At 43.3% G+C, this 24,217-nt stretch overlaps 1 protein-coding gene across 1 annotated transcript in view; it reads right to left on the bottom strand.

Moving 5' to 3' along the window:
• Positions 1-24,217, bottom strand: part of FBN1 (fibrillin 1) — a 209,898-nt gene that overhangs the window by 74,493 nt on the left and 111,188 nt on the right. Inside the window, 12 exon segments of the mRNA XM_028705574.2 lie at positions 478-606; positions 858-983; positions 2,595-2,822; positions 3,864-3,989; positions 7,390-7,440; positions 10,265-10,402; positions 11,605-11,724; positions 13,016-13,141; positions 16,093-16,218; positions 17,173-17,226; positions 20,394-20,546; positions 22,153-22,275. Coding sequence (XP_028561407.2) covers positions 478-606; positions 858-983; positions 2,595-2,822; positions 3,864-3,989; positions 7,390-7,440; positions 10,265-10,402; positions 11,605-11,724; positions 13,016-13,141; positions 16,093-16,218; positions 17,173-17,226; positions 20,394-20,546; positions 22,153-22,275 — 1,500 coding nt within the window.

Raw genomic sequence — 24,217 nt, forward strand, 5'->3', positions numbered from 1 at the left:
TCAGTTTCGTATTGGGGTGAAACCAAAGCTCTCACTTACGGACCAGCCTTTGATCCAAGCAAAATAACAATGCTTTCTTTTCATTATTTTAAAATGAAAAGTCCCGAGCACAAAACCCTACGAATCCATATTGTGCTGGGATAACAATCTTTGGAGTGGATTCAGAATAAGAACTAGCGTCTTTTTAACCACACTCTATTCCCCAACCCAACTTTTGAACTTTGGTGGTTCAAGAAAAACTCCCAAGATCCAACTGAGCTGGCTATTTTGCAAATCCAAACCAGCCTGAATTCCCTCATTAAATTTAGGAAACAAAGACTTTGGATGCCTAAAGTGACACTTCTTCCCCACACCCTGCTTTTTCACAACTGTTCCAAAAAAAATGGAGTCCAGATGCAAACCAGCAGTTACTGGAACAACAATGACCTCATAAGGTTTGGTGAGCGCCCCAATGCAAATATGCCTTGAGTAACATACCCATGCAGTTTTTCATCATCATAAATCCACTTTCATAGCCTTCAAAGCATTCACAGTGGAAATCTCCAGGGGTGTTGACACAGAGTCCTTGGCCACACAGATCAGGGGAGATGCGGCATTCATCAATATCTGCCATTTCAAACAAAACCAAGTTATTTCAAATGCAAACATATGCTGTATTGCCGTTTTAGAAATGAATTTTAATGGTCAACAAATATTTTATTTTTACTGTATTTAACAAAATGTGCATATCGCTTGCTTGTAATAAAACCTCTAAAATGCACTGAAATCAATAAAACACATATTTTGGATGTGCAAGTTGCAATGTTACATTTACATTTTCAGCCACTACTGGACACAATGCAAACTAAGGAATTTACCTGTACAGTTCCTCTCTTCAGAATCAAGCGCAAACCCACCGTCACATTTACAACGGAAACTGCCAATGGTGTTTCTGCATTTTCCATAGGTGCAAAGGCTTGGAATCATTTTGCATTCATTGATATCTAAGACAGAGACATAGTCATTGTTAAAAGCAGTAGTTAAATCTAGTTAATTCTCATTTCATGAGAACGGCATCAGTGAAGCCCAGGTATAAATGACCAGGTTCAAAGTCTTTTAACAGTTGCAGTTCACTGAATGCAACACCCACATCTGAGTGTTCAAATTACAGCAGTAGTTCACACTCTTGTAACACTTCTGTGCATACGAAGCTGAACTCCCATTCATTTGATGCTACTCTTACAAAGAGTATTACATTTTCTTTATTTCTTCCGTGTCTGTGGTAGAAATGGGTTTTATGCTCTGTACCTCTGATCACTAGCAGTGATGCCTGGCTAGATTCTCAGCAATTAGCACACCTCTTATTGAGTTTTATTTTAATCTATGACCATGAGGGCTAGACACATAGACAGTCACCCAAAACACAATTTACTAGGTAGCAGATCTCACCGAATACAATGGGACTTCTGACTAAACATTCACTGGATTGTACTAGCACCAACCTTCCCCCCTCTTTTTGCCTCATGTCTAACATCCCTTCAGGTCATATCCACCACCTCTTCTAGGAATTCTTCTTGAATGATTTGCTAATTCAATTAATTCAGTGAGGAAAGTTAATATCCACGGTGGTCACAATTACTGGTTCTTTAAAGCATTTATTAGCAGCTAAAGAATTCTAATAACATTCCATCTTTATAAAAATGGGCATTAACATTCATTCCAGATCAACACTCCTCTTTCAGGCCACAGGGAAGCCATTATACACAGACCCCTCATCCTTCTCCCTTATTATTCCCAATTCTCTTCCATCTCCCTGACATGCTGAGCTCTAAGAAATACAGGTCCAGGAGGACCACAAGCAAAACCACTGCAACAAGCAAGAATACGCATGCTTCCCTTAAGGTAAAGGTAAAGGGACCCCTGACCATTAGGTCCAGTCCTGGCCGACTCTGGGGTTGCGGCACTCATCTCACTTTACTGGCAGAGGGAGCCGGCGTACAGTTTCCGGGTCATGTGGCTAGCATGACTAAGCCACTTCTGGCGAACCAGAGCAGCGCACAGAAACGCCGTTTACCTTCCCGCCGGAGCGGTACCTATTTATCTACTTGCACTTTGACTTTCAAACTGCTAGGTTGGCAGGAGCAGGGACCGAGCAACGGGAGCTCACCCCGTCGCGGGGATTCGAACCGCCGACCTTCTGATCGGCAAGTGCTAGGCTCTGTGGTTTAGCCCACAGCACCACCCATGTCCCTGGGCTTCCCTTACTTCTGTGTAAATTATGGGGTTGTAAAGGAAAGTCAGTATCTGTGCTTGGTGTTTCTTCCCATGCCCAGCTACTCTATACACAAGGGAGGAAGGCAGAAGCAGCAGCAATACACACAAAGGTACAATAGCCATGGTCATGTGTGCCATGGTCATGTTGCTCAAGGAACACTACCCCCGGTAGTGTTACATCTGTGTTGCAACTCTCGGGTGAGAAGCATGTGGTCTGGAACTTCACTAAACCCTGATTCCTGCCCATGTTATGTGAGTTTACTCTGAAAAAGGAAAGAAGGAGTAACGAAATAAATCAGTTCCTTGGAACATTTCCCAGTACCGCCGGTGGCTTTGCATACCTTTGAAAAATGGCTTTCCGTTTATAATCTCTCCTCTGGTAGAAAACCCAGGTCCTCTTGGGCAAAGGGCTTCATATTCAGGCGTTCCCTTCTCAGGGCATTCATCACACTCGGGGCCCCAGGCTGCACCAACAGAACAGCAGCAGGCATCCTGCCGATGCCGCCCTCCTATTGGTTTTGTGCAGTCTTCGTCATCGTGATCCAAGTAGCACGACTCCAAGCGGATATCTGTTGAGGGTGGTTTTTTTAAAAAGCCATCAATAGATGGAAAATAAGCAGTTGCAGCGTCAGCGCAGCAGAGCCCAACCACTAAGGAAATGTTACAATATGGAAACGCAGCCTAATACTCAGTGTCATATGGAGAGAGAAACAGGGAGTCCATATAAGGCAGACTGCCCTGGAGGGATGTCTCCATTTTCCTTCCACCATGGGATCCCTCTTCATAGAGGCTGAACCACACAGTGATACATGTATGTCACCCTTTCAGCATGACAGTCTTCCCTTTCTAGTATTTTCCTTTTCTCATGAGAGGAAATAGCTGCCATCGACCGTACTGAAAAAACAGATGGGTGCACTCAAGGGCAGTGTTCTGTGTCTACAAGTGGTTGGGTTCTCGTGCAAGTGCAAGGGTGCGTATTAATGTTGCACAACAGACGAATCCAATGCAACGGTTGCCCCATTGCGCAACGGATTGTGTCATTTATTATACAACAGAGTAACCAGCAGAACAATTCCATCCCTAAGTGGCTTAAACACTGGATACAACCCACAAAGCCTGCCTTCTACCCCAATTGAACCCAGTTTCCTAAAGCTGAGTGGGGTTTCCCTTTCATCTTTCCCTTCCGAAATCCTCGCCTGGTGGGCAATGGGACCCCGGGGAGGCAAGTATCACATTCCAAGAACTCTTGGGATGCGCTGCTGGGCGTCTTCAAAATGAAATGCACTCATCACGTGGCTTCATAGCACCCAGCAGTTAAGGGGTCCCCTAGAAGGCCAGCAAGTAATTCAAGGACACATTCAAGACATTAAAAAGCCATTGAGGGTGCAAAGCAGGGCAGATGGGGGGGCTGGAGGGCCACATTTGGCCCCAAGTGTGAGGGTCCACAGCCATTGGTCTTTTCCTTATATCTGTACACACAAAATAATTTTCCCAGGGGAGTATTCTCTGGTTTGCAGAAGAGAATGAATATGTCCCTGCCCAAGCTGAAATCCTGACTAAGCTTTGGAGCCCAGCCTACTAGATTGGAGCAAAAGTCCTCTCATGCTTACCAATACATCTCCGTCCAGTTGCATCCAGAGTCATACCACTGGGACATTGGCAGACAAAGGATCCCAAAGTATTTACACATTGTCCATTTGTGCACACTCCAAGGAACACTTCACACTCATTGATATCTATTGAAACAAAAAGCCGGAAACGCATGCTTTAAAAATGTCTACAAGGCAGAGGAGTGCAATACTTCCATCATACTAAACAGTCTCTTCAAGCATAAGAATAACATGTTAATTTTGGTTTCGAAGCAGTACATTTTGGTTAGAAGTGGCTTGATCCAGCTATATCCAAAGCCAAAGGGAAACCGCAAGCCTTACTCTATGGGCTGCACTGTCTCTAAGCAGACTGATTCACACAGGCAGGAGGAGAATCAGAAAACTTGGGACAGCGGGCACCCCAAGAACCTATGGAATATTCGCATGTGGAAATGATTTGCCTTTCAAGAACTTTGAAATTAACCACGTTTTCCCATAGTTAGAATTAACTTCATTTCCCTGCAACTAAGGGATTGCTTTGTCTTAAAAAACAAACGTCAACCACAGTAGACAGAAGGTTGTGGTGGCCACAGGAAGGATAACACCTAAAAAAGAAAAAAATTAAGTAAGGAAGAGCTTCGTTATTGGACACAGTGACTCTGGAGGAAGAAAACATAGGAAGCTGCCTTATACGGAGTCAGACCACTGGGTCCATCTAGCTCAACGTTTCCAGGGCTTCAGCCAGAAGACACTTCTAGCCCTACCTGGTGGGATCAGAGATTGAACGTGGAACCTTTAGCATGCAAAGCAAATTGCCTAGCACTGAACTATGGCCATTTTCCATTCTGCAGTCAAAGGTACCAAGGTTGATAGATAATGACATGGTCAGGTGCTGCGTAACCAAGCCATTGCCAACAAAGGTCTGTATAGTAAAAGCTATGGTTTTCCCAGTAGTGATGTATGGAAGTGAGAGCTGGTCCATAAAGGCAGATCGCCAAAGAATTGATGCTTTTGAATTATGCTGCTGGAGGAGACTCTTGAGAGTCCCATGGATTTCAAGAAGATCAAACCTATCCATTCTTAAGGAAATCAGCCCTGAGCGCTCACTGGAAGGACAGATTGTGAAGCTGAGGCTCCAATACTTTGGCCACCTCATGAGAAGAGAAGACTCACTGGAAAAGATCTAGATGTTGGGAAAGATGGAGGGCACAAGAAGAAGGGGACGACAGAGGACGAGATGGTTGGATAGTGTTCTCAAAGCTACCAGCATGAGTTTGACCAAACTGCGGGAGGCAGTGGAAGACAGGAGGGCCTGGCATGCTCTGGTCCATGGGGTCACGAAGAGTCGGACACGACTAAACAACAACAACAATAGTAGAGTTGTTGACTATTCAACCCACCACTATAATTTTAATGATAGATATTAGCAAGGGACAATACAAACAAGCAGGTTGAAAGCACTACATGTTGCTCCATCAAGCTGCTGTTAAAAGAACAACAGCAGAACAAGTCAAGTTTGGTTTTTTTGCACAGCAGGCAAGCCATAGGAACCGGCAGCCTCGAGGGAAGATCTTCTTGAATCGCCTCCTCTGAAAAAATGCTTAAACTGATTGAAATTCTATGGGGTTCCATCCACATGTCAGAAGTGAATCGGATATATTTGGGTGCTGGAAAATATGCTGGATCGATCAATATGAAATTACTGCAAGTTATATGTGAGAAAATCCTGTGGCCACTATCTTGGAAAAATAACTTTCCATCTCTCAGCACTCTAACATGTTCTTGTGATTTGGAATAGGTGGGGCAACATCTCTCTTGAGATCATATAAGCTATGTACAGTGGATCTGTGGTAGAAACGTTTCCAAGATATTTGGTAATTATTTGGAGAGAGGGAGAGAGGGAGAGAGAGAAGGGACAAGTTTGAGGGAGGGAGATAAATTTGTTCCTCCTTGCTTTTCTTTAAAATAAAATAAAAGCTATTAGAAGACACATATGGGAATAATTTGTTTTTCAAATATTTCAGTTGCTCTGTCATGTCAGGTTGCACTAGTCACCATGACCCAATACAGTATGAAACCACTGGAACTTCAAGAAGAGGAATAATGGGCAAGATTCTTGCTGTCATTTAGATACCTTGTGCTCAACCAGTAGCTATGGGTACTCATCACAGTCTCCAACAGTGATGGCGCAAGTAAGGGAAAGGTGCCATAGGTCAGGACAAAGAGCTCCACCAGAGGGGAAGACATCATGGGAGGAGACATGTATACAGCATCTCTTTAACTGCCTTAGACATCCACCTCTCACCACAGTGGGTCCCAGCTGATAGGAGGGGGTCTGGGCTTAATCCTGCTGGGCACTGCTTTGAGGGACATGCTAGCAAAGCAGACCACTACAAAGAGCAGTACTGAAGCCTCCTCTCATCACCTGGTGAGTAGAGAGTTCAATCCTGCGGGGAATGCACTGGCAAAGCAAAGCCCTAGCCCTAGCCGACAGGGCAACCTTGACAGGTGGGCAGGACCACCCACCTTTTCAGTCACCTGAGATGAGTGGTGCTACCCACCTGACAAATTTGCCCTGTGGGGTGCAGGGAATTAAAGTTCTGGCTTGCTAGACCATACAAGATTCGCCACCAGTGCCTTATTAGCCTTTCTCATGACTGCTTCTTCAGTGAGCATTTCCGCTTCATCTCCTATTCCCCAACCGCTGGTGTAACTGCCATGGGACCTTGTTCACCTTGATGGCTTCTCCTAGATCCCAGTGCATATCTGTTTTTCATAGATCTCAAGGGTTATTTTCCAGCTCTCCCCCACCTCTCTCCCCAACTCCCAGTGCAGTAATACTTTCATATCACATACATTAGCCAAAGGGCAGTCTACAGCCTCATTCTATGGGTGCGTGCAAACCATTGGTCACACAACACACCCTAGATATTTTTGCAGCCCTAGGTGTCACACCACAACTTCTCACATCAAACCCTTCTCCTCTGAAGCTATTTGAGAAATGGATGGTTGCTACTCTTGCAGGAAGAGAGGGGCATGGAGGTGTGCATGATCACATCTTTATGGAGATTGCATGGCCATCAGTTTCATTTCCAGTTCCATGAATTAACATGCCAGTTTTCATTGATGTCAATGGGGTTTAAGCAGCCTTTGTTACCCTAAAAAAAGTTTCTAAGTAGGGTTGTGTGTTGCAGGTCCTGTACCATGCATGCAAAAGAATATGAGGATCATGCACATGGGCATATACAAGTCCCAACAACTAGCTGATTGCTGGAGCTCCCATAGCTCCATGAGTGGCATTATGCCCAATGATCATCTGCAGGGACAAAACCAGGTAATTGAGGCGTTAGGCTGCCCACCTGTCAAATTTGGTTCACAGGAGAGCTGGACAAGATAAGGATCCTGCCTACCAGGCCAGATCTAATTCCTCATCCTTGCTCTAAAGATTTGTTAGGCACTGTGATCTTCCATAGCAATGTGAGAAATGGCAATGGAATTTTTTGTTTCTCCACTAACATGTTTCCAGTTCCAGAGCAATAATACATACCTTCACACTGTGTTCCTCTTACCCTGGAGAATCCCCTCGGACAGTTTGGATCTATAAAAGAGAAGCAAAGAACATTGTAGTCCAAAGCTCAAATTTCTTTCACTGAACATGAAACTGCATCTGAAACACAGATCAGACCTTTTCTGCATGGAAACTTCCAAAATAACAACAATTAAATGAGCAATAACAGTTAAAGGAAGGGGCTGCAGCATGAATAAGGGACACAACAGTGATTCTTAGTGCAATATTAAGCATATTTACTCATAAGTAAGTCTCACTTTGTTCCCTTTTGACAATTAGTGCTCTAATAAAAAGTTAAGACTAAACCCACTTATTACACAGTATTTATGCGGTATGTTTGCTTAAGGCCCCATTGTACATTACAAAATTATCATGTATGCAATGTATATGTTAGGGGTAATGTAAGTTGAGCAGGTAATGTGTATAACAACCTGTCACAGTACACATCCACCCATGGACAACTGTGCACACTTCCTGGATAAATATACATAATCTCCCACTAGTCTTTGGGAATGTGCAAGACCCTTGGAGTCCCTTCCAATTCTACAATCCTATGAATATTTTACATTCTGCCGCCATTCTGCATAATGTGCACCATTCACTCTTCCTGGAGAGATAAAGTGCACATTTTCTGCAAGGCCTGTTGAATGTGCACAAGGGTTGGTTGTTACGCACACTTAACCACTCGACTTACATTACCCTTAACATATTGCTGTAAGTTTTGTTTGCCAGAGTTTGTGGGTGCAAGGTACCCATATTTTCCAGTTTAGAATTTAATTTAGGTTTAGGGAGTTAAACTGCAAGCACTGAACTCCCAGGTCCAGTTCAAGCTGTAAATAACACAGGACAGCTTCCTCATGAGGTAATCTCCTGAAGATGGCCGAGTCATTAATCTAACAAAAAATGAGCCATCAAGACATTCAGTGCCAAACAGCAAGGAGGGAGGGGGCGCCCTTTCTCCAGCTGTGTAGGCTAGAGAGGAATAGTTTCACTGGGCTAGTGGCAACAAGGAGGAAGAAGGAGAACATTGAGCACCATGTGGGCTCAGGGGAACAGGTGGTAACAAAGAGACAGAGACCATGACTGATTTCTCTGTTCTTAGACCCAGGTCTGCTGCACCTATGGGAGAAGCAAGTGAGCCTCTTGGAGTATAACGTGTTGAATTTCTCCATCTAGACTCAGGCTGTATATATGTGTAAATAAACCATGTATCATAAAGACACCACAGTCTCCACTTTGCCTCATCATCCAAAAGAAAACACAGGCCCTGGGTAAAGCATGCCTGCAACCTCTGGAATCTCACATCGTTTGTGAAGATTGAGGTTGTCTGCAACAATATATACTAAATACTGCAGTGTATTCTGTAAAGTGTGACAGTAATGCACATCCCCTTTTAATCACAATTAATATAATCATGCTAGGAATTAATATAGACCCTTAGAGAGAGATCTCTCAATCAAGCTGCAATTTAAGCAATTGAGTTGAGCCACTAAAATGAAAGAGGCAGAGCTGGAAGGTTCCAAGCTTCCTAGTACTTTCCTGCTAAGCAAACATTTGTAAAACGCTTTGAGGTGTTTTACAATCAAGCAGTGTATAAGTTTTATGAAATAAATAATGCATTTAGCATGCACTATATCAGGCCATGATCACAACAACATCTGACCCAGACTCTTATGGGATCTTCCAAGGGGGATATTAAAGCACCCAGGGTTTCTTGGAAGATGACCAATAGCAGAAAACAAGCTTTCTTGAAAGACAGCCCAACATTACCATACTTCTCCAGAAATGTGCAGCTGCAAGAGGGTGTGATTTAGGATGCACACTCAGTTCAAACAGATCAATAGTGCCCTGCATGAAGTATAGTAAGTAAAGGGTAAAGGGACCCCTAACCATTAGGTCCAGTTGTGACCGACTCTGGGGTTGCGGCACTCATCTCGCTTTATTGGCCGAGGGAGCCGGCGTTTGTCCGCAGACAGCTTCTGGGTCATGTGGCCAGCATGACTAAGCCGCTTCTGGCGAACCAGAGCAGCGCATGGAAACGCTGTTTACCTTCCCGCTGGAGTGGTACCTATTTATCTACTTGCACTTTGTGCTTTCGAACTGCTAGGTTGGCAGAAGCTGGGACTGAACAACGAGAGCTCACCCCGTCGCGGGGATTCAAACCGCCGACCTTCTGATCGGCAAGTCCTAGGCTCTGTGGTTTAACCCACAGCGCCACCCGCGTCCATGAAGTATAGTATATGTACCCAAACTCCTCTGGAATGTACCTGGGTTCCATAATAAACAGACATTCCAGGGACTGAGACAGATGAGCTGATCAGAAAAGGGTACTTCATCAGCAGAAAGTTTCAGGAAGACTCAGCATTTCTGATGAGGCATATGCTGGGGTTCTAGTCACATACCCTCACCCGGCAATCCTTCCTTCTAAACCAAGATTTCTTGGGAGATTTTGCCAGAGTTCATAATCAAAGTGTTAAGAATACTAACGTGTGCAGTTCATAATGCTCAGGTGCACCCCACTCACCCCCCAAAAGACTTATCTGAAAAAGCTTGTAGAAACAATTCCGAAACCAGCAGACAGGAGCAAAGCCATCATTAGATGCACTGCTGACTTTTAAGTGATGAGGGAAAGATATTCTGTGTAAGCTCAAAGCCATTACCGCTATCATATTTTCTAGGGCTTTGTCATGTCATGAAAGTGAGGGCTCAGCTTGAACCCTACCTGGCAAATGATCATCCAACTGCCGCCGCCCCCCCTTTAAAACACCCAGAGGTGATTTTGCCCTTTCTATTGGGTGCTTTCTTCTAATGCTCCAAATAATAATTTGCCAAGGACACAGCAAAATGGTCTTACCTCGTTCACATGGAACACAGGGACTACCCCAAGCAGCACCCAGCGAGGAACAACACTGAGATTTCAGAGTGGCCCCATTGATATTGATCTCACACCTGCCGTTCACTATGGTCTGCCAACATGTGCCTTTAACAGTCTCTGCAAAGGTAAATAAAAATAAAATTAGATGTTGCCATTTAGCAATGTATCATGTACGACCATTCAAATATCTTTACCCAGGGTGAGTGAATACTCATGAAAACTAACTCAGTTATCCTCATATAAACCAACCCAGGAAGACAGGTCGAGCTGGTGGCAAACATTTTCCTCTGCTTTCCTTTGGACCACATCAGCAAGGCAGAGATAGGGGTCTTGTCATCTGGGCAGCCCAAGACCTCCATGCACACTGCCCAGGCTTGCACCCCGGGGAGTTCACTTCGGTGCCGCTAACGCAGCAGTTTGATTTCACCCCTTGAGGCTCACTCCATTGCCTCTGAAGACAGACGGGTGCCAACATTGTTGCCAACACCCTCCAGTCTTTTAGTCTGGAGCTTCCTTATTGCTTTTGAGAAGATGAAATCAGTTCCTGTCTTCAAAGCCGGCTTAGTGGTGCGTTGTGCCAGGGTGCCGGCCGCTGTGGGAGAGCAATCCCCGCAGAGGCTTAGGATGTAAGCTGCGCCCTGCCAACTATATGGCTGGCGGGTACGCAGCGTCCCTCCCAAGCCTATGCAGGGATTGCTCTCCCACAGCGTTAAGGGGAGAGTTGCGCCACCTCCATGGCTGGCAGTGCGCAGCTTCGCCCCTCCCCCCCACTACCGGTGGTAATTTGGGGGCGCTGGGCGGATATTTGCACCCTGGCGCCGCATCTGCTAAAGACGGCCCTGTCTGTCTTTTGCCATCTTCCTCCCGTACAACAGGCAGGATGCCTCTGAATACCAGGTGCTGGGGATTATGAGCAAGGAGTCTGTTATTTCACTCAGGTCTGCTAGACTAGGGGGACCTTTGGCCTGATGCCACCACACCCAGCTACCTGCCATCTATTCCCAAACCACAGCAACTTTATAAAGTTGCCACCTCTTCTCCTTCCAGCTCAGAATGTCAGGTCAGTCTTTCATTATCTGCTGATTCACTACAACACCTCCTCTGCAATTTTTAATGCAATGTGAAAGGATACTCTATAGACACTTTTTGATATGCTCAAGTAAACAGTGAAGCAATGATTGAAATACTCTTAAATTTATTTCACTTTTATTTCATGGTTATTCTCAAAAGCTTCCTGAAAACTGAGTAAGATATATGTATGTCAATTGTAAGAAAAAATATTTTCTAGCCAATAAAGACAGCTCAGAAGAAGAAATTACCAATGCAGATGGTTTTTGTTGGATCCAAAGTACTTTCAGGGGAACATTCACAGGCAAAAGAGCCAGGAATATTTTTGCACACGCCATTAATACAGGGGCTGGATTCACACTCATCAATATCTAGAAGAGAAACAGTGAGAATTAGTGACCAGCAAAGCTTCAGATTGCTCCTTTCTGTCTGGTCATCTAGAAACAAAAGGATTCTCTTGCTGAATCAGAGATTTGTAGATTGCGGCTATGAATCCACAATCCACCTGTGGCAAACCCACCATCTGTCATAGAATGACAGATCACCGATCCCAAAATTTTCTGCCTTTTGAATGTATTTGTCTCCTGCACCCTCAAGCCGCATTTATTTATTTCACAACATTTGGTTCTAAGGAAACCTCTAGGCGGTTTATAAAAATATAAAAGCGTTAAAATGATCAATAAAAGACATTTAAAAGCTGATATTAAAAAACATTCAAAAATGATCAAATATAGCAAAAAGAAATCATGCCAGCATTCTATGTGCATTTATATGCTTGCTTACACAAAAAATGTTTTAAGCTGGTGCCAAAGAGAATACAGCAAAGGCTTCTGCCTGGTGTCAATAGGCAGGGAGTTCCAAAGTTCAGGTGCTGACATACTAAAATATTGATTTCTTACAAGTGCAGAACAAGTATTGTGAGGCTCCAGTAGGCGTTACAGTTCTGCAAATTGAAGTGAGCATACACGAGGGTAAGGTAATCCTGCAAGTAAAATGGTCCCATTGCTCCAATTTTCTGTATAGGTTTCAACTTGTACTTAGGGTAGCCTGAAAACACAGAAGCGCCATGCACGTGCCAAGGTACACGTAGGGCCGAGGCACCTGTGTACCATAAAAAATAACCCTATAAATTCAAACTTTACTTTATGCATACAGTAAAAATGCAAATCTATGCACTCTTCACACACAGTCCACTGTCTACCCCAAAGTTTCAAGGGACGTTTGCTTTAGTCGTCCCAGCAACAATCCTATAAGGCTGGTCACAGCTGTTCTCATTTAAAACTGGGGAGCCAAGGCTGAAGGACAGCAATGTGCTCATTGGTGCCCACTGAGTCCAATAGTCCTCTGGGATGTGAAACCAGATCTTCCCATTCCCCGGGATCACTGAACACCTAGCTGCAGCTAAATTCCCACCCGAAATATCCTTTGGGAATGCAGATTATATATCCCCACCCCCGAGTGTAATACACAAAGTCAAAAGTCTCCTGGCATACTTATAAAAATACAACAGTTCCAGTCTGCCTTAAATGGAATTCATCCCTAATGTTGGCAAATAAGCCCACATTTTATTTGATCCAAATATAACTCCAGAAATAGGGTGATTAAAAAAAAAAAATTCCGATGCTCAGGATAGCTATAACATAAAGGGATGTTTTCAATTACCTTCACATGTTTGTTGATCAGGCTTGTACACATACCCCTTGGGGCATGTGCAAGTGAAGCTTCCAGGCGTGTTTCTGCATTGTCCATTGTCACAAAGCAGCGGGTTCAAGGAGCACTCATCGATGTCTGCAAAAACAGTTAAGAGTGTCATCAGAGAGACTAAATAAGATTTTGTTCTCATGGGAAGCCATAAAAGAAAACTTTTTTATTTTTACAAGCAGATATGTTTCCCTGATGCGGATGTTTCCCTTTGTTCTGTAAGAGAAATGCTGAAGTTGAATATTAAATCACTGGGAAAGCAACAAGTATCAGGACTTTTAGTGGTTCACAGCACTAGTCCCCAAACTTCCCACCTCTGGCAGGAAAATTTATATTTCCCTGTAACGAAAAGAAGCAACAAGAAACTCTGTGCCATCAAAAGGGAATTGCATAATAAGTGTATTTTTCTTTTCCAATGTCATCACGCTTTCTAACAACATGTGGCTGATATGCAATCATTGGGTCAGCTGAACATTGGAATATAGTCTTCCCAAGGCCAAATCAATCTCTGCCCCCTATCAAAGTAGGATGTTTATAGTTCCACCTGAAAAGGTGGGGGATGGCATTCTACTCCAATTCAGGCACCAAGTTTAAATTAAATGGAACATATGGTTCTCTTCAGTCTACACCACCCTGTTTGTTGTTGGATTCCAAGTCCCATCAGACCCAGCCAGCACGCCCCACGGTCAAGGATGGCAGGAGTTGCAAGTCAAAAACATCTGGAGGGCCAAAGGTTCCCAAAACCTGCTCTAGATGTTTCTGACTACATCTCCCCTCATTCCTGACTTGGCCATGTGGGTTGGAGCTGATGGGAGTTGGAATCTAAAACATCTGGAGGGCCCTAGGTTGGGTAACACTGGGCTACACTAACTTCTGTTTTGGAGCAAATACATCCATGTGGACTGACACTGAAAAACATACAGAGAAAGAAACATCTAAAGGGGTACATAATGATTACACTGGTGCTAGTTCACTATTTCTTGTATTCAAGAATTGGGGGGCGTTTCTTTATTTGCTGTATTCAAGCAAGACACACAAGAACTTTCGGTCAACATCCGTGTGAATAAAACAGACAAGGTGATTGGGGGTGGAATGACTCCGAAGCATCTGGCTCAGGAAATGTTGTCTCCGAGAGGCTCAGTTAATGGATAAAAAAATCAATGAGACCGACAATGAGGAGAAATCAGAATATTTAAGGCTGTGGTTCCCAACGTGGGGCATACGCCCCACAGGGGGACAATTTGGTTTTTAAGAGGGGCAATTCGAGAATGAATTAGACCAAGTTAATGACCTTTTAGGCTTCCTCCATGTAAATAGGAGTTCACTTTTTGAATAATAAGAATTATATGTCACGGGGGGGGGGGTCAGGATTTTAGAGAGGCCTAGGTGGGGCATGGCCAAAAAAGGTTGGGAACCACTGATCTAGAGAGAGACCGCATTGCTTTGTCTTTCACTGTGATTATTGAATAAACTAATTGGTAAGAACTCTTTCTTTAAATCTGCTTCATTGCTGCTACTTAGGTGGGTCATGGCCAAAAAAAGGTTGGGAACCACTGATTTAAGGCATAAATGCTAGCTTCTAGGGTAGTCAGCAATCAGTTTGGGAAGAGTGTAGCCATAACATCACAGGTGCTGCAAAAAAAAGCATTAAACCAAAACAGAAGAAATGGAAAGGGGAACAAAAGGCTGACCAATCCAACACACTATCCAAGAACAGGACATGACAGCCTGCATCTCCTTTTCCAAGTCAGTCCATGCAATTCACAGTGTGGCTTCAGGAAAAGAGCAGGTGCACCGCAGAAGATGGCCTGCAAATGTAACAGCAACAGGAGGCTGAAGCAGGAGTCTAAACCAGGAACCCCCAAACTTGGCCCTCCGGATGTTTTGGGACAACCATTCCCATCATCCCTGACCACTGGTCCTGTTAGCTAGGGATCATGGGAGTTGTAATCCCAAAACATCTGTAGGGCTGAGTTTGGGGATGCCTGAGTCTAAGCCATAGGGAACATGGGGATCTGCCTTATGCTGAATCAGACCCACCAGTTCATCTAGCTCTGTGCTGCTCACACGGACTGTCAGCAGCTCTGCAGGGTTTCTTTTCTTTTTTTAATTATTTTTTAAAAAATATTTATTAAACATATTTCACAAAATTATACAACAATATGTTGTATAATTTATAGCCCATCCCATACAAACAATTTTTTAAAAAAAAGAATACAAGAAATTTAAAAAGACCTAAAGTAGACTTCCGAATGTTCTCAAAAAAACTGAATTACACTTGTTATATTTTACACAGTATCATACTATTATATTATTTTCACAAATCTTTTTGATAAAGAAATAAAAAATAAAAGAAAAATTGGCTCTCCAGGGTTTCACAAAGTGAATGTCTCACAGCCCTACCTGGAGATGGAAGTGGTTGACCCTGAGACTGTCTGCATGAAGCAAAAATGCTCTACCACTGAGATACACCCTTCCCTACCATTCAGAATCCCTCCAGCCTATTTTACATGGGGGTGGGGGGAACCCTCCAAAATATGGTGATTGAATTAGTATCTGGCCGTCTGATAACTAGGAAGACAGGATTAAAAAGATGGAAAAGAAGCTAGCTAAAACACCAGGAAGAAACAAGATAGACAAATCAGAAGAAGAAGAAGAAGAAGAAGAAGAAGAAGAAGAAGAAGAAGAAGAAGAAGAAGAAGAAGGAGAAGGAGGAGGAGGAGGAGGAGGAGGAGGAGGAGAGTTTGGATTTGATATCCCACCTTTCACTCCCCTTAAGGAGTCTCAAAGCGGCTAACATTCTCCTTTCCCTTCCTCCCCCACAACAAACACTCTGTGAAGTGAGTGGGGCTGAGAGACTTCAGAGAAGTGTGACTGGCCCAAGGTCACCCAGCAGCTGCATGTGGAGGATGGGGAATCGAACCCGGTTCACCAGATTATGAGTCCACTGCTCTTAGCCACTACACCACACTGGCTAAAGCAGAACAATGAGGCACCATACAGGAATGTGTTAGATAGTAATATAGGAAACTTCATACCTAAGCAGTTTTTCCCGGATGAATCCACTTCGTACCCAAAATTACAGATGCACTTGTAGGTTCCACGCAGGTTTTCACATATTCCATTGGGGCAAATGTCAGGATCTAGTGCGCATTCGTTGATATCTAGGAAACAGAAGGTGTCAAGATTCTTATTTTTCACCCTGATGGAGGATCATTTTCTTTAGTCCATATTTTCAAGCAAACTGGCCCTAATTTGTATTCCACTCTACTCCCACCCGGACCAACATATGGCTCAGAATTCACACTTCTCCAGATTTTGTGCTCCATTTCTTGGCTCAAAACAGATATCAAGGTGGCACACATACTTCTCCCTCTTTCTTTTTTTTAGCCTTTCAACAACCCTGTGATGTAGATTCGGCTGAGAGACAGTGACCGGCCCAAAGTCACCCATTGGACTTCATGGCAGAGTGGAGGATTTGAATCCTGGTCTACAGATCCTACACCAGCATCCTATCCACTACTCAACACCAGCTCTCTTTTAAATAAATTTTAAAAGGTAATTAAATATGAAGTTTCATGTGTTCTTTAATTCTTAAAAAACCACAGATAACACAAAAAAGGCAAAGGACTTACGAATAAACCCATGTGAAATTGTGCACATACCCAGAAATAACAGATGAATCTGTCTATCCCTAATTTTTTATTCTTCCAGAACAGTAGGAACATAGGAAGCTGTCTTATACTGAGTCATCTAGTCCATTATTGTCTATACCAAGGTTTCCTAAACTTGGATCTCCAGCTGTTTTTGAACTGCAATTCCCAATATCCCTAGCTAGCAGGACCAATGGTTAGGGATGATGGGAATTGTAGTCCAAAACAGATGGAGACTCAAGTCTGGGAAACCCTGGTCTATGCAAACTGGCAGCAGCTCTCCAGAGATGTTTTCCAGCCCTTCCTGAAGAGGCTGAGGATTGAACCTGGGACCTTCTGCATGCAAAGCAGATTATCTACCACTGAGCTACAGTCCTTCCCTATTACAATTATTAGTAATCACATTAGTCTATACTATCCTTTCCTCAAATAATGCCAATACCCACTGGTTTTGCACAACCATACCTGTTCCTGCTGCTGTAATGCCTGGGCCACTGCTACAAAGGGCACGGTACTCCTCTGGGGAGAAAAATAAATCAAATCAAACAACTTATTTTTAACACTTTAATACAGGCTTCCTCAAACTCGGCCCTCCAGATGTTTTGAGACTACAATTGCCATCATCCCTGACCACTGGCTAGGGATCATGGGAGCTGTAGGCCAAAAAAATATGGAGGGCTGAGTTTGAGGAAGCTTGCTTTAATAGATGCATTCAGCTCTTTCAAAACAACCATGTCAGAACAGAGCTTTTATAATACCAATAATCCTTGCTTGACATTGGAACTGGTGACTACTGGTCTGAAGCTACATTGCTGCTCCTACCTAAATTGAAATCAGTCTAGAACAGGTGTGGGAAACCTTTGGCCCCTGGGCCAAATTAGGCCAGCTGGGCCTCAGAAGTGGGCCTGCCAGCTGTTTTGGACAAAACCACGTCCACCATTCCCACACCTCATGTCTAGCCGGACAGACCCACACTGTACATTCAAAGCACATGGCTCCCTGCCCACCAAAGAATCCTGGGAACTGTAGTTTGTTAAGGGCGCTGAAAATTGCAGCTCTGGGAGGGGAAATATAGTTCCCAGGATTCTTTTTTAAAATATTTATATATGCAATTGAAAATTTTACAATAGATTAAAGTAAATAGAAAAAGGAAACAGAGAATAGCAGCAATAACAAAGTAACGTTAAAATGTAATTAGAGTTACAAAACTATATATTAAATAGATATCCCTCATGTATACATCAGTTCATGAGTCACTGTGGTTTCAGTAAATACTTTCCAAATATCATTAAATTTGTCTATACATTATCTTTGCCTGAAAGTGATCTGTTCATAGGTTGCAAGAGCTGTCATGTCATCTACCCTAGTTCCCAGGATTCATAGGGGAAGTCATGTGTTTTAAATGCATGGCCCTATTTATTCAGAGCAGACATATGAAGTCTTCCTTCTGAGAGAGACTCTGCTCCCTGGAAGAGAGGGGAGTGGTTGTGGGCGTTAGCCCCCTGCCTCCACCTCTCCTGGCTGGCGCCCACGCCCCTCGGCAGGCACCCAACCAGGTGCCTCCGAGGGGGCGTGCTCAGCAGCCTTTTGCTGCAGCGCCAGCCTCTCCCCGGCCTCATTCTTCGCCGTCGTCTCGTCGCGAGTCACCCACCCTCCACTCCCTTTGAGTTAGGGCTTAGGTCATTGGCCTTGCTATGGACCTTAGGTTGGTCGCCCTGGTTGTCCAGGGGGCCTGGTAGGAGTTTTTCCATTTGGCATTAGGCTTTTTGGTTTTTTCGCCTACCTCGTAGCAATCGTCACAACTTTTGTGGTATTGGTGGGTAGGTTAGGCATTGGAATAATGTGTTGTGGTGTGTCAAAGGGCTAGGTGTGGCCATCGCCTATGCCTTCAATTTTTGGGTATTCCATTAAAGGAATCTGGTGGTCGTGTATTCTGTCCGATGCCTGCTTGGCGGGAGGCCATGGCACGACCCTCGGTGACATCAGGGGAGAGCCTATAGTTGGATTAGCATCAACAGGCTCCACCTACTGGTGAATAAACCCACTTGTTTTAGAGATCCAATGCCTAAGCCAATACCTTTTCACTGCTGTAATCAATAAAGTTGTGGCCTTTCCTTGCCCATTAACCTTATATCATGTGTCCTTGTGTATTCATTTCACATTGCGGGGGTCGGGTCCTCGAACCACAACTGCAAGTTCACACCACAATATGCATTTCCTGAAAAAAGCCACTCTTCCAACCCCCTGCCCCACACCCACAACCTGAAAATCAAAAGCTGAAAGCTGTCCTATATTTTACCCTCCATGAGCTGGCATCTTTAACAATAGGAGAGGTGCACAGAACAGCCCAGAATAAATTGTTTCCACATGTGCAAATGTTCTGTTAAATTAATTCAAATACAAAACAGAAGTTAATGGCATTGGGCCATTTACATTTACAAAACGTTTCAGCTCTACTGTGTAAGTTACAAAGGGGAAGCCGATAGCAGCAGACGGTGCTGTAAAGACCTTTTCCTGGTCTGATAACTTCCCAGCATTTTTGCTGGTATTTTAACTAACGTGGCCTACAGTGAAAGAGTGGGCAACAATTCCTCCTTAAAGCTTGCACATCAGCTAAAGCCAGCTTAATTGGTTTCAAGTGATCTTTATTCTCTGTCTCTGTCTTAAAACTGCCAATTAAAATAAAGGTTTGAAATGCACTAGCTTCTCAAGGTACCTTTTCCTCAAAACCAATGAGCCAATTTCAGTGCTAGACATTCCAGAATACTGTTTTTCTGAGATATTTGGCCAAGAGGCTAAAGTGGGGTTTTTTTATTTTAAAAAATGCATAGAATCTGAACAGAGCTTCCCTTTTTTGTGTGAGAGAGATATCTAATGATAGATAGATAGATAGATAGATAAAGAGATAGATATAATGCATCCATAACTTACAAGCATAAATATATGTAAATTATTTGGCTTGTTCCATGTTCTGAAAAGAAATCGCAATACCTTGCAATACATTTTTGTTTCTCCCCCTTCCTCTGTTCTCTGATGCATCTAATTTTAGACTGCAAAATCCCTGAGACAGGGTATTGAGAAGCTTACAATATTTAATCCTTCATAAAATGCCACACAAATTTATGGAGTATTATTATTATTATTATTATCTGCTATTGGAACAAGGTTTGTTGGAAATCTTGCCTAGTGCAATTTGTGGTTACTGAAAAGACTCTTGTCACACATCAGGTTGAGATTTCTCTCCAAACACAGTGAATAAGCAGGCCATAAGCTGGGGAGGTGCAAACATTTTGTGCACCTTTAAGTGAATGCCAAATTTTATGTCATGAAAATACACAAATGTGAAAGTAAAGGAAAAAATATATAAACCACAAAATATATAGAAATGTACCAAAATAGAATCTGCAATTGACTTTCACTATAGGAATTCATACGACCAAATTCTAAGGAATATTCACTAGAAAAATTCATCGGTCATGACTCATGACCTATGCAGTTTCACAAGCAAACAGCTTTCTCCCTCAGCCGCTCAATACACTAAGTAGAGGTTTTTAAAAGTGCACAGCAGTATATAAGACATGTAAGATTTTTAAAAGGTACCTACTATTAAGACATTATTAGTGTGTGGCAATTTTGAACACTTTTAAAATTATGACAGAAAGACGCAAATCTAAATCATGTTGTACCTGAACTTTGTGCGGGACAAGGCTGGCAAGGTTCTCCAAACGCATAGTCAGTGTTGGCACAACAACATTCTGATTTAGTGACAGCTCCAGACAATGGTTTAACACATTGACCTCTCCTGTATTCACCATAGCATGTGCTTCGCATATGTGTATCTAAATGAGAGAGAGAGAGAAATAGCCAATAAGATAACCAATTCAACAACAATAATGCCACAAAGTTGTAGAAAAATGCCATACCACTAAGGCTAGGTTTCATATACTGTTCTACACACCCCCAGCTTCTCCTCTTCTGCACCCCCCATTCCTTTTATTGTCCAAATGCTGAGCTATGGAAAATATTCATTACTGCCAAGCAAATAGGGTTTTTTAAATATATATACAGTGGTGCCCCGCAAGACGAATGCCTTGCAAGACAAAAAACTCGCTAGACGAAAGGGTTTTCTGTTTTTTGAGTCGTTCCGCAAGACGAATTTCCCTATGCGAGTTTGTTTCCTTTTTCTTAAAGCCGCTAAGCCGCTAAGCCGTTAATAGCCGCTAAGCCGCTAAGCCGTTAATCCGTTAATAGCCGCTAAGCCACTAATAGCCGTGCTTCGCAAGACGAAAAAACTGCAAGACGAAGAGACTCGCGGAACGGATTAATTTCGTCTTGCGAGGCACCACTGTATATAAAATCCCCCACTGGTCTTAGTTATAATGCATATGTTCTTGAAAAGTATTACTCCAAATGTAACAAGGCAAGTCTGACCAACTTTGGATAATCCCAGCTGCAGAACAAATGAAAAGGCTGCCAAGTAATTTAGCTTAACTTTAGATGTTTCTAAATGTTTTCTTTAGATGTTTCTGCCAACCTAGCAGTTCGAAAGCACGTCAAAGTGCAAGTAGATAAATAGGTACCGCTCCGGCGGGAAGGTAAATGGCATTTCCGTGCACTGCTCTGGTTTGCCAGAAGCGGCTTAGTCATGCTGGCCACATGACCCGGAAGCTGTACACCGGCTCCCTCGGCCAATAAAGCGAGATGAGCGCCGCAACCCCAGAGTCGGTCACGACTGGACCTAATGGTCAGGGGTCCCTTTACCTTTACCTTTAGATGTTTCAACCTCTTTGAGATACAACCTCCCTGAAGACTTCACACTCTGCTTAATAAAACAATTCAGCTTCCTCTCTTTGCACTTTTTAGCCAAGGACTTAAAATGCAGAGGAAAGTCAGTTTTGCTTGGCTAGGGTGTGGTCTGAAGGCGTATGAAGCCACCACCTTGCTGAAATAGAAAGAGGTCTTGATCTGGCCAGGGCCTCAATGAGTTTCTGCTGGGGAACCACACAAATGCCTCCTCAGGTTCCATGATGAGCAAAAAGCAGGATATAACACGTCAAAAATTATGTTGCATAGTACCTATCTTGTTCTGTGTTTGTTAGGAAAGCAGGAGCACATGGTCTTGATCAGGCTTCCTCAACCTTGGCTCTCCAGATGTTTTGGTACTACAGTTCCCATCATCCCTGACCACTGGTCCTGCTAGCTAGGGATCATGGGAGTTGTAGGCCAAAAACATCTGGAGGGCCAAGGTTGAGGAAGCCTGGTCTTGATGGTCCCCTCATTCTAGAGACTCCCTTCTCACGGAGACTTACCAAAGACATATCCTAGCGTAACACTTTTGTACCTGAGCTAGTTTATGAGTCCCAGACAGATGGCATGTTCTACAACTATTTGTGGTTTTTAATCCAGAACTGAATTGTAGCTGCCGGCATAATGAGCTTATCTTACCAACACATACACGCCCATCCAGTCCGACGGCAAGGCCAGGGAGACATTCACATCGGAAGGAGCCTTCAGTATTCACACAGTGCCCATTCATGCATATTCCAGATGTCTCACACTCGTCAATGTCTGCCAAAGAACAGAATAGGTTACGTAAGAAATTAAAAATTAAAGCCGTTTTCATTTACTTGAGCTGATATGTGCATATTCCATTTTGCTTATTCATAGTGTCTCCAGATAAAAGAGAAAAGGGAAGTCATTCAATAACTTGTTACTTAGCAAAAGTAACTTAAAACAACATTAGCTCATCCCATGAAACAAAAGCATAATTCAGAGGAAGCTGTCCCATTTTCTGAGCGGGATAATTATAAAACCTCTGAATTGAATGTTCCTCCTTCACAAAGGATATTATTTTCATACAATCCCAGGAGAACAATAATCCAAAAACGAATGATACATATGCAAGAAAACTATGGGAGGGGGGAATAAAAACCATTTGGATAGTGTTTCACAAGAGGGCAAAAATTATTAATTGCCAAATCTCTTTTCTATCAAGCTTATATAGATGCTTGGTTCTCCCAGGACCTGGGAGTCACTTTGTAGAAGTGCCTGGCAGACAACACAGGCAGAATCCAAGAGGGAGAAGCCTAGGAAGGACATACAGTCCCCTCCTTCGAGGTTTTAGAAATGAGGTTGAAACCTGACAGGAGTTACGCTGAAGTAGGCCTATAATGTGAAGGAATAAAAGTGTACCCTGGCCAAAAAAAAAAAAAACTTTGGCCAAAAAAACCCCTCAACAACTATTGAAATATGGCAACCCTATATATACTCTATTGATCACTGTGCTCTACAGGAGATACCATCTTATCAGAAGGTCCATGCTGAATGCTAGAGGAATTGGGCCTTTAGTGCAGTGGATACAGTGGTGCCTCGCAAGACGAAATTAATTCGTTCCGCGAGTTTTTTCATCTTGCGATTTTTTCGTCTTGCGAAGCACGGTGTCGGGAAAGTTTTGGAAAAGCTTCAAAAATCACCAAAGTCTTCAAAAACCTCAAAAAAGGCTACCACACTGCGTGCTATGAGTTGCTCCTCAAAGTCAAGTCGCAACTGTATTAACGGTTTTAAGAAAAAGGAAACAAACTTGCAAGACGTTTCCGTCTTGCGAAGCAAGCCCATAGGGAAAATCGTCTTGCGAAGCAACTCAAAAAACCAAAAACCCTTTTGTCTTGCGAGTTTTCCGTCTTGCAAGGTACCACTGTATACTTATCTCAGTCTGCATTGGAAGTATTTTTAAATGTTTGTATATACAGAATTGTTTTCCGTTGTATGTTTTATTGTTGTAAGCCGCCCTGGGACCTTATAGTAAAAGTGAGGCAAGAAATGGAATGAATGGAATCAACAATCAGAAGCTGGGGAGGAGAGGGGTCACGTGATGCCCAAAAGTATCTGAGTCAGTTTTATTCACTAATCTAAGCAACTACTATGTGATTTCTCCTGCTGGATTTTAACTAATTTTATTACATTGTTTTACTCTGTATTGCTTTTAAAAGTGCTTATTTGTGTTATACAGTCATACCTCGGCTCCCGAGCACCTTGGGAGTCAAATGTTCTGGTTCCTGAATGTTCTGATTTTTTAATGTTCTTTTGGAACGTTTTTTTGGTCCAACGGGGCTTCCGCGGCTTCCGATTGGCTGCAGGAAGTTCCTGCAACCAATCAGAAGCCTTGCTTTGGAAGTCGGATGTTTTGGAAGTCGAACGGATTTCCAGAACGGATTCTGTTCGACTTCCGAGGTATGACTGCAATATTATTTTCACAAAGAACACTTTTCAGTGATCTAAGCTCAATGGACTGGTAAGTGCTCTATGAAGCTGTTCCTTCTGCCTTGCCCACAACTTGGGTGGCTGGGTCTCATTGTGTCTGTCACAGACAGGAAGCTGGTACAAGCTTTTTTGGTGCAGTGCCAAAGTTCAGACATAGGAAGTTTCCTTGGAATGAGTGAGCCCATTGGTCCATCTAGTGGTTTCATTGCCAGCCCTACTTGAGAGATCCTGAGGTTGTACCTGAGACTTT

The sequence above is a fragment of the Podarcis muralis genome, chromosome 14, assembly GCF_964188315.1.
Source record: "Podarcis muralis chromosome 14, rPodMur119.hap1.1, whole genome shotgun sequence".
NCBI lineage: Eukaryota > Metazoa > Chordata > Lepidosauria > Squamata > Lacertidae > Podarcis > Podarcis muralis.